The sequence below is a fragment of the Magallana gigas genome, chromosome 3 (assembly GCF_963853765.1).
Source record: "Magallana gigas chromosome 3, xbMagGiga1.1, whole genome shotgun sequence".
Classification (NCBI taxonomy): domain Eukaryota; kingdom Metazoa; phylum Mollusca; class Bivalvia; order Ostreida; family Ostreidae; genus Magallana; species Magallana gigas.
Genome location: NC_088855.1, coordinates 52,832,444 through 52,849,799, shown reverse-complemented (window position 1 = coordinate 52,849,799; position 17,356 = coordinate 52,832,444). Strand labels below are relative to the sequence as shown.

The 17,356-nt window shown below is 32.9% G+C and overlaps 1 protein-coding gene across 4 annotated transcripts; it reads left to right on the top strand.

Moving 5' to 3' along the window:
• Positions 1 to 79: 79 nt before the first annotated feature.
• LOC105331831 (uncharacterized) lies at positions 80 to 12,004 on the top strand. 4 transcript variants are annotated; one of them, XM_066080314.1, is made up of 8 exons: positions 80 to 1,307; positions 5,419 to 5,477; positions 8,411 to 8,494; positions 8,729 to 8,800; positions 8,917 to 9,022; positions 9,117 to 9,211; positions 10,671 to 10,739; positions 11,835 to 12,004. In XM_066080314.1, the coding sequence occupies exons 1-8, from the start codon at positions 1,136 to 1,138 to the stop codon at positions 11,988 to 11,990; spliced, it is 813 nt and encodes a 270-aa protein (XP_065936386.1). In that variant the 5' UTR covers positions 80 to 1,135; the 3' UTR covers positions 11,991 to 12,004. The 4 variants fall into 4 exon arrangements, with proteins under 4 accessions (XP_065936386.1, XP_065936388.1, XP_065936387.1 ...); XM_066080316.1 differs by lacking the exon at positions 80 to 1,307 and adding an exon at positions 1,321 to 1,412; XM_066080315.1 differs by lacking the exon at positions 80 to 1,307 and adding an exon at positions 1,321 to 1,412 and having other exon boundaries at positions 5,416 to 5,477.
• The last annotated feature ends 5,352 nt before the right edge of the window (positions 12,005 to 17,356 follow it).

Sequence of the window (17,356 nt, the reverse complement as noted above, 5' to 3'; positions counted from 1 at the left end):
ACAACCTAGAGAAATTGTTTGCATTCTTTTTAAAACAATTCAAAAATCCATTCCTATATTGTCATATAGCACCCATTTTAGCTCACCTGAGCTAAAAGCTCAATGAGCTTTTCTGATCACTTTTTTGTCCGGCGTCCGTCTGTTTGTCCGTTCGTCTGTAAACTTTTTACATTTTCTACTTCTTCTCCAGAACCACTAAGCCAATTCTAACCAAACTTGGCACAAAGCGTCATTAAGTGAAGAGGATTCAAGTTGATCAAAATGAATGGCAGTGACACCCTTTTTCAAGGGGAGATGATTAAAAATAATTGAAAATGTGTTGATATTTTTCAAAAATCTTCTTCTCAAAAACAATTTGGCCAGAAAAGCTGAACTTGTGTGGAAGCTTCCTCAAGTAGGGTAAATTCAAGTTTACTCAAATTATGATCCCCGGGGTTAAGGTTGGGCCACAATAGGGGGGGGGTCGAATTTTAACATAGGAATATATAGAGCAAAACTTTTAAAAATCTTCATCTCGGAAACCGATCTGCCAGAAAAGCTGTAACTTGTTTGGAAGCATCATCAGGTAGGGTTAATCAAAGTTTGTTCAAATCATGACCCCCAGGAGTAGGGTGGGGTCAAATTTTTACATAGGTATAAATAAAGAAAAGAAAGAAAACATTTGCCTAGCAAACCTGCAACCATAGTGAAAGTAACCCCAGGTTATGTAGATTCAAATTCGTGAGAAATATGTTTAGGAGTAGTGTGAGGCCACATTGAGAGGTTCACTTTAACAAAGAAAAACATTTTAAATTATTCACAAAAACTCAAATGTTATAATGCATGGTTTACTTATGTGCAAGTATTTTGAAATATTGTTGGTTCTTTAAAACTGACTTTGGCCCCTGAACAATTCTTGGGCTTTACAAGTTTGATGTAGGTGTATATACCATTTGATTCAAATATTCTTGATTGCTCATTATGTGATATGACTATAAAATCATCCTGTGACATAAGAAGCTCAATGATTAATGAAATGTCCGGGGGAAAGTTGATTTTTTTTAAATACAGGATCTGTTATACTACAATGTCCAATTATTTTGCATATGACTCCATAAAGCTGATTTTATAGTGTCTATTGTTACTCAGGTGAGCAATGTGGCCCATGGTCCTCTTGTCAGCTATGATATATATTGTAAACCTAAACATGATATTGGAATATACCTCAATATTATTCATTCTTATAAAGAAAAGTATTTTCACAGAAAATGGGCGAAAATTGATGGTCCTGCATCTATCGAGTCTTGGAAACTTCTCGTACATAAACGGTAGGATTAAGATACGATAAAGATAGTCTGTTCTGAGCTCTATGTGTCTATAATATAGATAAGAAAAATTACGAAGATGGTTTAGTGGACCTTCCAATATGATTTGTAAGTATAATTCGCATTTTTCATCATAGAATGCACAATTCAACTTGATATTACACTGCCATACGTAATACTTATCAACCAGGGTGCGAATTCTGACGTGATTTAAATTCTTTGATTTCCTGTGTATATTGAGCTTGAAGGACATATCGCATGTTTCTAAAGTATGGGACATTTTACATTTTTTGGCTTCCTTGTGTACCAAATAATTACTTCTAACAGTTTGTTAACGGTAGAAAAGCGGTAATTAGCCATAATATCAATTTAAATTATAGCCCCGATCGTTTAAAAACTCGTTAATTAGATAGCTTGTCACGTTGTACAGTAACGTCACACGCGACCTTCTTCGAACAGCTGATTGTAAACAAATTATCTTTGACATTTATTCACTATGTACGTTGTTTTGTTTTTTTACATGCTGACTAAATTAAAAGAATCTTATTATTCAGTCGTACATGTTTGAGCCACCAGTACTGATAAAAAACGATGATGTAGCCGAAGAAGCGACGATGAAGTCGGCAATAACGATCAAATTGATCGACGTGTAAACATTGTAAACACAACTTAGTAAGGATTTTAGCTCAAATAAACTGGTTAAAGGTGTTTATTATATTAAATTTAACAATAGTCTTGCTTTCTGGCGTTCCTAACGACTCAGAATGTTCATTATTGTAAAACTGTGGTGCACAAGAAGTTTTTTCTTCGGCCGTAACTGGTCACAACTTTTTAAGGTTGTTTGCTTCATATTACACTGTATAAATATACATATATATTATAAAAGCAGGCAAGAACGTTTTCCTTTATCATTGTTTTTTTCTGTAAGATCCAATCTCCGTATTTTTAATCCATTTACGCCACCTATCGATATTAATTTGGATAAAAGTACATTATTATTAAATTCTTTTACCAGTTTAAAATTTTCATATTTTCCAACATTTGACAAAAACGTGTTTTAAAAGGTAAAAATGATAAAAGTCCCAACTCGTGACTTACAAATTCGTAGTTAACTTATTGCGCCACGCTGTTGGGTAACAATTTTGTCACTAAAACTAAGTCACTAAAACACCTCAAATATTAAAAGATACAGGAATCTCTTCGTGTGTGAAACATTCAAACTTCCAACAACAGAAGTGTATCTTAGAAAATCTCTGTAAACAAGACATTCTTCTCTAACCTCATGTCGATTCTATAGAGTACGGAAAGGAAAGTCATAGATAAGATATCATATTTACAGTGCATTGTTTCTGCGATGGAGTTTACCTCAAAGTATAAAAATTACAAAGGTACCTAACTTTAAATACGTAGAGTACTATCAGACTATGTACCAGTTCCTAGAATTTAACATGGATGCAATTTTGCGCGTAGCCCAACAGTTTCTCTACATACATTAAGAATTTCGTTGAAAAAGTAATTTCTACGACTTCTTTCGATAACCCTCACCTTTACATTTGCTAGCAGCCTAGCAATATGCAGTAACTAAACCTCCAGGACCAGATGGTATTTCTCCAAGAATTCTCAAAGCAACTTCTTCTTCTATATATAAACCTCTAACCAAACTATTCAATCTATCTCTTACTAAAAAATGTCTACCATATATTTGGAAACAAGCTAATGTTACACCTGTGTTTAAGAACAAGGGTAGTGCTGATAGTCTTAATAATTATATACCTATTTCTTTAACAAGCTCATTGTGTAAGATTATGGAAAAAGTATTGTTCAAATATATGTTTAATTACATTAAAGACAATGAGCTACTTACAAAATTTCAGTCAGGGTTCCAGCCTGGGGATTCAACTGTAAACCAACTAGTAGAAATTTATGATAAAATTATATCATATAGAGGAAAAGATATTCGTTTTATCTTTTGTGATACTTCTAAAGCATTCGATAGAGTTTGGCATCTTGGTCTTATTCATAAACTTAAGGGGCTAGGTTTTGGGGGTAACATATTAGGCTGGATAGAAGATTATTTGACTCTTAGACAACAGAGAGTAACACTAGAAGGATTTACATCTACATTTCAGATGTTAGATGCTGGGGTTCCTCAGGGTTCAGTACTTGGTCCTTTCCTATTCCTGCTTTACATTAATGACATTACTAATGGCATTTCAAACAATATTAGATTATTTGCAGATGATGCTTCTCTATTTGCTATTATTGATGATGATGCCATACAACAAACTTTATCAATTACTAATGACCTTGACATAATAAAAAATTGGTCCAACACATGGGCTGTAGATTTTAATGCAAATAAAACTGTAAATGTTGACTTTACGAGAAAAAATATAAACTATCCTGCAATTCTGTTTGGATATAATGGTGAAATCATATACAATAAAAAAAGTCATGTACACTTAGGCTTGCATCTACAGTCTGATGGTGGTTGGTCCAATCATATTAATGGTATTTATGAAAAAGCATGCAAAAGGTTGAATATATTAAGATTGCTCAAGCATACAATTGATAGAGAAACACTGGTTAAAATATATATGGCTTTTATCAGACCTATACTGGAATATGGTGATGTTGTGTGGGGTAACTGTAGCAAAGAAAACTCTGAATTGCTTGAAAAAGTACAAATTGAAGCAGCCAGAATAATAACAGGGTTGAGAGTTAACTCATCTAGAAGTATTTTATATAGCGAACTTGGCTGGGAAACCCTTCAATCTCGAAGGGATAAACATAAGCTTATTCTTTTCTACAAAATAATTCATGGTTTAGCACCGCAGTACTTGTTAGACTTAATTCAACCATACTTTCCAACTGAACATGCATATAATCTTAGGTCTAATGGCCATTTTTACTCTCTGCCACTATGTCGGACTACTTCTTATTACAATAGCTTTATTCCGTCTACAATTGAGTTATGGAATAATCTTGATGCAGAAATAAAACATTCATCATCTTTGTCTATTTTTAAGTCAAAACTCAAAAACCAAAATATACCCAAAACTTGCAAACACTACAGCTTTGGCAATAGGAAAGAAAATATTATTTTATGTCAATTACGGAATAAAGCTAGCAATTTAAATGCTCATTTATTTAAGGATTTTTTAATTGCTGATAGTCGATGTACAAACTGTGGATCTGAATCTGAAAGTAATAAACATTTTTTCCTTGAGTGTCCAAGATACACTCAACAAAGAGTTAAACTTTTTAATCAATTTAATGACATTAGTGTACCTTTTCATATTAACTATATTCTTTATGGTAGTTCTGAATTTTCATACAACTTAAATTGTAAAATTGTTTCTTATGTTCATAGTTGTATTATAGCTTCTAAGCGTTTTTGATTTTTTTTTTCTTCAAATGGGCTGGATCATGACACCAATATTCTATGTCTGTCTGTCGGTATGAATGAATGAGGTGATGGGTTTATAAATTTAGGAATGAATGTGTTCATGTGTATGTTAAACAACAAGTTAATTTATCATCATATGACAAAAGTCAAGCTTATTATTTATTATCCAATTATCCTTTGTCTTGTATACAAATATATCAATAATATATCACTCTGTAAACTGGTAAATTATACTACATACTATATACTATATTCTATGATTATTTTATAACACCACTTCTTGACTTTTTATTTTGGAGAGGGTTTATATAGGCTTTGCCTGTTGCCAAATCCATTTGATTACTCAATAAAATGTGTTTAAATTAATATGCAGTTTTAGCGGTCTTAACAGGCATGTAGCATCGACCTTGAAAATGAAAAGACAAGGCAAAAAGGGCGGGCCATTGTAGGTTAATTTTTCTTTAGATATATGAAAAAATATATTTCTTCAAAACCGTAGAATGGCGACTTTCCGTCTGTTGCTACCTACATGTATTTTGTACTCTCGCTGATAAAGCCAAAAATAAATTCTCTGCATATTAGTGATGTATTTAACATATTTTCCAAAGCTGGTGGCTTTCATAATAAGAAACATGTCCTAGTTGATGATATTAAGCTTATGATTGATTACAATTAGTTTTTATTTTTACAAATATTCTCCAGCAGATATGATACGTGGTGTGGTTGTTTGGCTGGTAATGGTGAACAGTATGGATGCCATCTCAGTGAGTATGTATTGCAAATTGATGATTTTTTTTGTTTACAAAATGCTAAGATGGCGAAGACTATGATGATTTTTTTTTAAAATCTAGTTTTAATAATGTTTTATTTCACTAAAGCGATATGAGGTGCAATTTTCATGCCGGAAACTTTTCATTGTGCAATTGTAAATTACTATTAAGATGACAAACAGAGAAAACTGGTTTGGAAGAGTAAAAGCTGTGTATTGTTTAAAACTATTATCCTTAGTTTAGAATGAATGTACATGTTAGCAGTCATTATAATTAATTAACTTCCCTCTATCATCTCTGCACCTTAACTGTATTCAATTCACATGTAACTTCAGACGTCAATGTTCAGAAAGAAATAAAAAGAAATTTGCAATGAAATTGCGTCAGAATATACAACTTTATTATATTATTTACGTCTAACCTAGTACTGTTTGTAACAGGTTACCATCGTTTCGACCGAATAACCAGTTAACGGGTTAGAAATCGCCAGTCCGGGTTTATTCTTATTAGCCTATGTCAATGTGGTTTTGACCAAGCTAAACGGTTCACAGTGTTTAGAACTACGTCAATCAAAAAATGCTGTGTTTTTGTTTTTTTATCAAGGGAAATATGCGGAGACTGATAATATTTAAGTACATGTAGACCATGTCCGTGTGGTTTTGACCACGCTAAAAGGTATACACAATGAACTCCATCCATTAGAAAGTGCCATGTTTGTACTTTATTATCTGGGGGTTGTGCGGAGACTGATATCAGGGATAATCTTTTCCTAAATTTACCCCCCTGTCACCTATAATATCCTGGTCTTTGACTCAGTAGCATGTTCTTTGTCTAATTCAGGTAAGTATAATGCATGTCTGTCAAACGTTTGATAAGGTAAGGTATTTGGTAAATGAGAACTCCATTAAATTGAATTAAATTAAATACTTCAAATTAAGACGTATTTGTTAATTTCTGTCTAATGCTAATGGATAAGAGGTTCTACCCAGGTCAGAAGCATTACTAGTATATCAACTCTCTGTTTGAGAGAGTAACGAACAGCAACTCTGCATAGGAGATCGGGCAAGAAGTCAAATTGTACCACTCTATTCGTCCTTGTTTGAGTAGCTAGAGCTTTGTCCAGTGTTTAGTTTCTATTTCTTATTTTAGCAATTTTTGGTAAGATGTTAAGAGAACTGAAAGGTAAACATCTCAAATTAAAAGACAAGAAGGCCAGTGAAGTTTCGTTACATAGTACTTGTGTACATGTTACCCTAAATGACAGATATAGAATGTTTATTTGTCCTACGTGTCTAACGTTCACAAAAGCACATATTCCATCACGAATCGTGAAAGGTTAGCTATATGACGGCTTATTAAAGTTCATACACGTGCTGTGTTACGTGTAAAGTCTGGTACATGTATGTAAAAATGTACTGATAGGGACACGTCGCGATTGAATTCACTCCACAGATATAAACATGTAACATTTGTTGAATAACTTAAAGATAGTGTTCGGCCATCTTGAACATTTGAGAATAAAAATGTGTAAAACCATTTCTTGAACTCGCTTGCTTCTGCCTGAAACTGACCAAACTGTTGTCAAATGCATGTAAAAGCAATAAATATAAGGTTCTATATGTTGTTTTGTATGCAAATTACGCATACAAGAACAAAACAATCAGTTCCAATGTTGTTGCTTTTTTTAAGTTTTGTATAAAGAAACCTTCTGTCTGGCGTCCTTGTGACTGTAATCTTTATACATTTTGGACTTCTTCTCTAGAATCTCTGGGCCAGTTTCATCCAAACTTAGCTCTAAGCATCTTTGGGTATAGGGGATTTAAGTTTGTTGAAATGAAGGTTCAAAGAGAGATGATTAGAAATGTAACTTTTTGGCATTTTTCAAAACTCTTCCTCTCCAAAAATTAAAAATTGTGAGGAAGCATCCTCAGGTAGGTATAGTATAAATAAATTTGTTCATATCTTGATTACTGGGGGTAGAGTGTGCCACAGAAGTCGGCGATTTTATCAATTTCTTGAAAACAAATGAGAAAGAAGCAAAATCCTACCAGTGAGCTTCGTGAGCGTAGCGAGCGCGCTCGCGAAGCTCACTGGTAGGATTTTGCTTGTTTCTCATTTATTTACAACAAATGATAAAATCGCCGACTCCTTTGAGTGTGCACACAGTAGAGGGTGAATTTTTACATAGATATGAATAGACAAAAATCTTTAAAAAAAAAAAACCTCTCAAAAAACATTATTCAAGAAATTCTGACACTTGTGTGAAAGGATAATCTGAAAGTGTAGATAGATTCAGTGCAAGTCAGTTTAAAAATGATCCCCGAAAGTAGGATGGGGCTCAAATGGGGGTTGAATTTTTTACATTGGAAAAATATTTAAAAATCTTCATAGCAAGAAATTAAATGCTATATATTTTGTGATTTACATGATAATGTATGCAAACACCCTGAATACTTGGAATATAGATTATATTTAATACGTAAAAAATCTTCTTCTTTTTTTTGTAAAACAAGTTCTTCTATACTAAATTTTTGGATTTATAACCGGATTTAAAACGGTCAGTCGGGCGGGCGGCAGCCAGAAGGGTACCCATATTTAAGATAACTCCTCCTACAGTTTTCGAGATAGGAAGTTCTTGATTTGCAGATCAATTGTAGATATATCAGAAAATATCAGCATATTACTTGAATTTGATTTTTTATCATTAATGATAAAAATACCACCTGTTGAAATTAGTATTTTTTATTTCATAATATTGCATATAGGGTATCCCTATTGTTCGGATAATTCCTCCAGCAGTTTTCAAGAAAGGATGCTAGTGTTTTGCAGATCAGTTGAACCTATATTAGAGATGTGTATATTTTTTGGATGGGTTACTGACCAACCCACCTTCTTATTATTTTCAAATAATTTTATTTGGATTTAAGAACGTTGGCCCCACGTGTTTCCAGTGTGACCGCGAGGCGCTTCCTACCACGTGTTCAAACGTCGTCACGTGTGGTCCACATGAGGTATGACGAACAGGTACATTGATTTTAAACAAAGAGAATTTAATCAATACAAAGTGATTTTAATCTTAATTGATTTTAACCTAATATTGTGTTTTAAAAATAAATTAGTGTCCATTTAACAATGGAAGAAAACCAATGTTAATGTGATCGTTGGACGCTATCTTTTAAATTTAGTTAATGCTAAGATTAAAAAATAAAATTCTATTTTCCCATTAGCATTGTTCTTTTCTAAAGGTGTGTTCGATTGAAAAGGGGCTAGATCTCCTGGATGATGTTGTTTTCTGGTCAGGTTGTAAGTCCAAAACGGTGAGGTCACCTCAATCCAATTGGCTGTATTTCAATTCAAAAGAAGATTTTATCCCATCAGACAATTTCATTGAATCGGGTGGTTCCTGCTCTTATGCCAGTTCACCTTCTTGTAGGAATGCAGTGTGAGCAGAAAGAGAAGTTCGCCTGCTGACGTCACAGTCACGTGCTCCGAGTGTTGTGATGGAAACTTTTGCAATGCGAACGGATGTGGATTTCCCGGTAATCTTTTAAAAAAAAACATAATACACCATACAGTGTAACTGTTACAAACAACTTACAAAAATCAATTATTCAAACTACATTAATTTTGTAGGATTTCCTGCTGGTGGGAATAACCTTTGCTTTAACTGCGTTCATATGAAATCGCCATCCAACTGCTCTCATGTTGCAACATGCCAAAAAGACGAGGTAATACCAGTAGCTAGCAACAATTAATGTTTATTTATATCTTGATATTTAATAGTTACCAAACGCGTAATATGAATATACATATTAGACGTTGATTATTTTATTGTCCTCAAACGCACCATTTGTAGAAAGTGTGTGGTGGATTCAGTTGCAGCCTTTATGTACAATTGCTTATTATTACGGTTGATATTAACATGATTTGAGGGTACTCATTATGATCAATCGAAACTTTTAGCAACAAAATCCATGCTCTTAGGTCACAGTTTAAAATAGCAACTAAATTAGCCATTCCTTCCATGTAACGCACTGATCGACAATAACGATTGTGTACTTTTCTCACTTTGTATGAATAAATTAAGAGAGATTAGAAAAAAGATGTAAAATATAAACAATAAAATGCTTTCTCTAGTACATGGTTCATGCAGCAATGAAGATAGGGATGTGACATTACGTAACCTGCACACGAGTTATGTACTTTGCTGCAATGTTCGCTGCAGTCAGTGCGGCATAAACCACCAAAGATCGCATTTTATTGATAGATAAAGCTTTGTAAAATAAATATATATGTGTGTATATACTTCATTCCAATCATCCTATAAAGTTTATCTTTTTGTCTTTAAAGTTGGGTGCAAAAAAAATTTCGTTTCAAAATTTCATACAATTCTATTTTATGTATCATTCTGTCGGAAAAAATTCTGAATACCTAATATGTGGTACCAAGTACTTCATTTTTAAGGTGATAGGGGACATGAGGTCGAATCCCGCTAGGGCTTTTGTATTTGTTACTTTTCCAAGAAAGAAAATTAAACATATTTTTTTGGACAAACACTGTAAAATTTGAAATATCTAAATCGATGACAGTACATACGTACATGTATTTTGATTATAATAAACTTTTATCTGTTAATATCGACAGGTGTTTCATACCACCTTAAACGTCAAAGATCTATCGGTCTGATTAAATTTTAGTTCATACAGTTAATGCTCGTTCAATCATATATGATCTTCCTCTGCTTGCCAGATTCGATAGTTTTTTTTCTACAATAAGCAGTTATTCAGTTTATTTAACGTGCGTTCATTTCACTTCGTGAATAAAGTTCTTTAAACATGGGATTATTTAACGCAAACGTAAAAAAAAAAATAATTTCTAAATAGATAATATTTTAATTGACGTATACCACACGTGTAATCCTATCTATTTGTCCCTGGGAGACTAAGTTTTCTTTGAATACATGTAGACAAACTATTAGTGCAGGGAATTAAATTGTAAGAGGCTGATTTACCGACAAAATGTCTGTGAAGGGCATACCTTATAACATCTGTCTGTTGTTCGACTTGTTGGTGTTCTTCTCACCTACCCTGTGTCTGTCACCGACAACGATGAGTGGTGCTTGCTCTTTGTTGTAGGTCTGTTACTTTAGGGGAGGTGTTTATTAGTACTGCTTGCTCTTTGTTGTAGGTCTGTTACTTTGAGGAATCACAGCAAGCTCAAGGCGTCTCCTACCACTCAGGGTGCCGGTCATTGACGGTAATGGTTTCTTATCACCCACTGTATATATACGCCGTACTTATATTAGTACCCAATTGACCACGTGGTACTTTTATTAGTACTTAATCGACTGCGTCATAGTTATTTAGTACTATTGAATTGACTACGCCATAATTGTTTAGTACTCTATTGAGGATACCGAAGATTTCTGGACACCGTCTTCATTTAAACACGCCGTTATACTCAGTTCACCACGCCATACTTGAATGTGTACTCTATTGATTTACTAGTGCTAAATTGACCACGCTATATTTAAAATGCAGCCACGTCACCGTTTGGTAGTACTATAGACTTGTTAACTTGGACATGTATATTCCTAATATTAAGTACAAAGTATTTACTATACACATTTAATAGGGGTCCTGACTTACAGTTTACGAGCAGATCAGTTGCGACTTGCTTTTCTTTTGCTAAAGTTGCAACTTTATGTTGTAACCTTTTGGTATAAAAAGTTGTAGAACTCTATTCGCCTAAAAACAATTCCACGGAATTATTGGCATTTTAAGCAAAATTAAAAACAGATCCCCAAAAAACATTGGATTAGACTATAAAGTACTCGCATAAACACGACAGGACTTACAAATACTTCATTATACTATACTATCTATGGTATTACGGTTCATATGAATAAATGCAATTAATAAAACGAAAAATTATTGTAATAGTAAAAATATGGTAAGAGATGGATAACGAGATAATCTCACAAATGAATTCAACAATCAAACAGAATAGCATCTTCGCTAGCCAAGCGTTTTCGGTCCACTCTGTTCCCAACAAGGAGGGGAGAGGTGTGGATCAGAAACCCTTGACTTGGGAAGATGACAGAATAGGTGAATATCAAATTAAACAGTATATTCATAGTTTTATAATTACACTTACTTTCTTTAAATACACATATAATTATATTCCTTCATTACACTTCTTATTATCAATGCTATCTATAGTCGTAGCAAGGTGCCGTACAATCAATTTCTGCTTTACGATGTCTTTTCCTAAATCTTTTTATTTCATCTTTTTGAACATAAAAAAATAGCTTTGTATATTTCTCAGTTTTATTTTTGTTTTGTTGATTAGGATTGTAAAGTTCACCAGATGTGCGGGGGTTGTTGCCTTGGTGATTTCTGTAATTCGGGGTGCAGTCCCTATGACAACCTGCGGCCATTGTACCAGTACGTCACGCTGACGAACGCCCCCGGATATATGTGGATTACTATTCCGTATCACCAATAAACATTCCTATTACATGTAGATTCCTATTATTGCTATTGTTAAAAATTATTATCAACAATATTATCAACAAAGTTTACATCAACAATAGTAATTTTCTTAAATATGAAGTTTAATACATTATGGACTTCCTATTTCAAATAAAAGCCGGTTGTTTTATTTTTATACGACTGATTGCAGCCTGCAAAACCTCTGTACTACGAATATACAGCTCTATAAAAACAAATTCTCCCTTTCAATATTATCAATGGTAGTGGGACACAGATGGATAAAAATAACGGACCAATAAAATGAATAAACTATTCCATAGTCTCTTAAAACCTTATTTCTCATTTCAATATACTAAAGGGTCTTGTACGTTTAAGGAACAAAATGTAAACATACATTTTTATGGTTTTAGATGTTTGTTTGTAGGAAAATTACGCAACCAAGACCAGAACAATGCCTTTTCATCCCTTAGAACTGCGCAGCTGCAGACTTAATCTCAGAAAAATATAAAAGGAGGTCATAATGGTGTCCATTCTACAACCATTTGTGAAAAAGAGTTATGCCCAGTAAAGTTGTAGCTTTGTCTCAAAATTTGGTGCGAGATTTATTTGTCTGTGTCTACGGAGGTACATTAAAAATATATTATCAGTGGAAAATATAGGAATATTTTTTATTCAAGACAATTTTTTTCACCCCCTTTCCTATTTCTGAAAAAAATTTAATTTATACATAGGGGATTGAAAAAAAACAACATTGGGACTGGTATAGAGATGTCTGTCACATTTTAAAACACAGATTATTTTGAATTGACAAATATTTTTTTTATGAAAATATAACGTCAATGTGCATCCATTGACACAGGAGTTCTGTTTCTTGTTTTAAAAACAGATCCATTGCGGTAAAAATATGGTACCCAATTTTGCGACAAAGCTATACAAAATAAATGAGCAAAATTCAATCTTTTGCTCGACAAATGGTTGTAAAGTTGACACAAATAACCATCTTTTAGATTGTTCAGGTTTTTAGTTCTTCCAAGTTCTTTAGTTCGTCTGCAGCTGCGCAGTTCTAAGTGATGAACAACGGGTTTGTTCTATATTTGTGTACAAAAGTCATCCATTTATTTTTTTCTTCTGATCAAGATTTAGCCGTTGGTTAGAGAAAATCTTTAACATGAGGCTCAGGGGCCACATCGCTCACCTTAGCAACAAAAGCTGATCAAATTTGCATTACAGTATAAAATTCAAAATATGTTAAAAAATAAGAACAATATATCATGCACAAAAGTTTGAAAATCTGTCCATTTTTTATCCAAATATTTCATGGTAAATACCAAGCCCCTTTTGTTGTTTAGTATTTGTGAGAAGATTTTTCTCTATTCATTATATAAACATAGGTAATCACAGATTACAAAGCTCACCGAGACGAGACATCACCCTTATGAGACTTCACCTTTATGAGACCACCTTTATCATATTAAATGAAAATCATACTTTATGATCTTGGATATTCATGGATTCTGTTTTGACACAATATCGTATATCATCTGTTAAAAAATTGTATGATATTCATATGTTCATATGTTAATTAATACAATAATATAAAATTAAATATTGCATCCTATCATATTTACAACATATATCATATAATACAATAAAATACCATAATAAACAATGATGAGATATGATATTGTGACGTATGATATGACATTGTGTTGTGTTATACGTTATTGTATTTGATCTCATAATACAATATCATAATATATAAAACAATATAGTATTATATTACAATATCATATTACATAATACATCATAACATTGAAACATATGATATTATATTGTATAATATAGTATGATATTGTATGATACTGTATCATTTTTGATACATAATATGATATTGTATCATATGATACAATATAATTTGATACAACATTGTATCATATCAAATGATACAATATTATGGGATAAAATAAAATATTATACAATACAATATTATATAATACATATTGTATCATATGATACAATAATAATATTTTACAATATCAAACAATACAATTTCATGTGATGTGTTAATATAACATATTATAAACCTATATCATATTATACAATATTGTGTGATACAATATTATATAATATTACAGAAACTAATATCATATTATACAATATCTTATGATACAATATTACAGAAAATACCATATTGTATCATAGGATACAATATCATATTTTGCAATATCTTATGTAATAGTATCATGTGATAATATAATAAATTAATAATACAATAAAATATCATACAATATTATATCATAATATACAATATTATACATAACGATATCATGATACAATATCATAACATAAAATATTTTCAAAAATGATACAATATCATATCGTATCATATAACTTTTTATAATATTACATATGATATTATATTTTATCATATTAAACAATATTGTTTCATACCATACAATACTATATCATAGGAATCATGTTATATCATTTATCAACAAACACATCTATCTATCAAGCAGGTTTGAGTGAGGAAGGAGATTTCTTTAGCATCCTTGATAATGGAGATCAGGCTCTGAATCTGAAGCAACCTCTGCATTTCATTTATAATATAGTTAAATCAACTATGCAAGCTACATGTATCATCTATAAAACATGTGACCTGTTCCAAAAAAACTAAACCTCATCCAGCATCTGAAACCTATGGCTAAGATTCAGCATTCAAGCCTGTCAGGTGCATCAGTATACATTAGACGCATCTCCATGCAAGTTTGGTGAAGTTCAGACCAGTAATAACTAAGATATCATCATCATGCAGAGGGCACTAGCAATTAAAACCTTAACCTGCTCCAGCATGCGCAACCTTTGGCTCAGATTCAACATCCATGCCTGTCAGGTGCATCTGTATCAAAAGACACACCATCCATTCAAGTTTGGTAAAGTTAAGACCTGTAATAACTAAGATATATTTTTAGCATCCTTGATAATGGAGATCAAGCTCTGCATCTGAAGCTTTCTCTGTGATTCATTCATATTACAGTTTAATCAACTATGCAAGTTTGAAATAGTACTATTATCTATTAAAACATGTGACCTGTTCCAAAAAACTTAACCATATTTAGCATCTGAAACCTATGGCTCAGACTCAGCATTCAAGCCTGTCTGGTGCATCAGTATCATAAGACACACCATCCATGGAAGTCTGGTGAAGTTAGGACAAGTAATAACTAAGATATAATCATCAGAGGGCACCTGTTTCAAAAACGTTATCCAGCTCTAAAAACCTTAACCTCCTCCAGCATCAGAAACCTATGGCTCAGATTCAGCATTCAAGCCTGTCTGGTGCATCAGCATCATAAGACGCACCATCCATGCAAGTTTAGTGAAGTACAGACCAGCAGTAACTTGGATATTGCTATCAAAGGGCACCTGCAACAAAAACTTTAACCTGCTCCAAAAACCATAACCTCCTCCAGCATCCGAAACCTATAGCTCAGATTCAGCCCTCAAGCCTGTCTGGTGCATCAGTATCATAAGACACACCATCTATGCAAGTTTGGTGAAGTACGGACCTGCAGTAACTAAGATATTGCTATCAAAGGGCACCTGCAACAAAAACTTTAACCTTGTCCAACAACCTTAACCTCCTCCAGCATCTAAAATTTAGGACTCAGATTCAGCATCCAAGTCTTTCAAGTCCATAAGTAAGTCCAGATGCATCATCCATGCAAGTTTGGTGAAGATAGGACAAGCAATAGCTTAGATACAGGACCTGCAACAAAAACTTTAACCAGATCCGGACGCCGACGCAGAGGGTATCTCCCCCTGACTTCGTCTCGGTGAGCTAAAAATCCACCCTTTGTGGCCGCATTTTTTCATGGGAGACATGGTTTGATAATACTTTAATTTTCACAACCTATTCTTTCACAAAGTTTCAGCTTTTTTGACTAAATGCTTTTCCAGAGGATTTTAAAAGATTTCTCCTTTTAACTTCCCATGTATAAATTTGGCATACCCCCTTGCGGCCCCACCATACCCCTGGGATTATGATTTGAACAAACTTGAATCTATATGTCTGCATGAGGATACTTCTATACAAGTTCGAGATTTTCTGGCCATTTGGTTTTTGAGAAGATTTTTACATAGTAAGACATAAAGAAAAATCTTTAAAAATCTTCTGGAAAAGCATTCAGTCCAAAACACAGGAACATGTGTTAAGATTTTAAGTTTAATAAAACACGATTCTCTAAAGAAAAGTGGGACCACAAAGTGTGAGTTTGTGTGTGTGTGTGTGGGGGGGGGGTTAAATAGGAATAAAAATTTTCTTACAAATATTTAAACAACAAAAGGGTTTTGGTATTTACGATAAAAATATGTTGATAAAAATCGGCAGATTTTTTTTTAACTTTATGAGGAAGACCTACTGTACATAGTTGTCAAGATACATGTATTTTGAGTTTGATTCTGTAATGCTGATTTGATCAGTTATGGCTACTGTTGCTCAGGTGAACGATGTGACCCCTGGCCCTTTTTTTATCTTCTGAGAGCAGTTTTTGGCTTAGACAAGTCAGTTTAAGAAATGTTTACAATGTACATTTTAGGCACATGTGTACAAGATGGCATATCTCCCTTAAGGTGGTATGGGACACTTCCATGTTGTGACGTATTGTTTATCCAAATAAAAAAATAAAATAAAGTGTAATTATATACCTAGTTTCTTTCCAAAAATGGTCACCTAACATTTGTGACACTCCGTAGCGCAGTGGGTTAGAGGGTTTACTAGGAACCTGTAAGTCATGAGTACGAATCCCGCTGGGGGTTTTACAATATTTACCTTTTCAAATATTTTTAAAAGCTATTTTTTGGTTAAATATTGTAAAATTTGAAAATTCTAAACTGGTGAAAGTTTTTCAATTATATAGTACTTTAATCCACATTAATATCGACAGATGTCCCATACCACCTTAAGGAGGCATGATAGTCAACAAATCATTCATCAGATCTACCTCAACATTTTAGATATTTTTAGAAATAAGTTTTCACAAGTAAAAAATAATTCAAAACACTTTACCTTTGAAATTTGAATGTTTACTTATATATATCGGTATTAACATAGAGCTCTTCTTTGCAAGGAGATTAACATAGTATAAAAATGGCCACAACCACTAAACCCTCTATATATTTTTTGTTTTGTTTCAGTTATTTCTTCTTTGTCTTTTCCTTAGTATCAAACTAAAGCTTTAAAGTCATAAATAATAAACAGCGTGATTAAATGTTCTACTTATAATATACATGTACAACTTTATAAAATAACACTTTTTAAAAAATACTGTTGATAGTAGATTTGTTCAACATGGATAAAAATAACAGAATCGATAAACC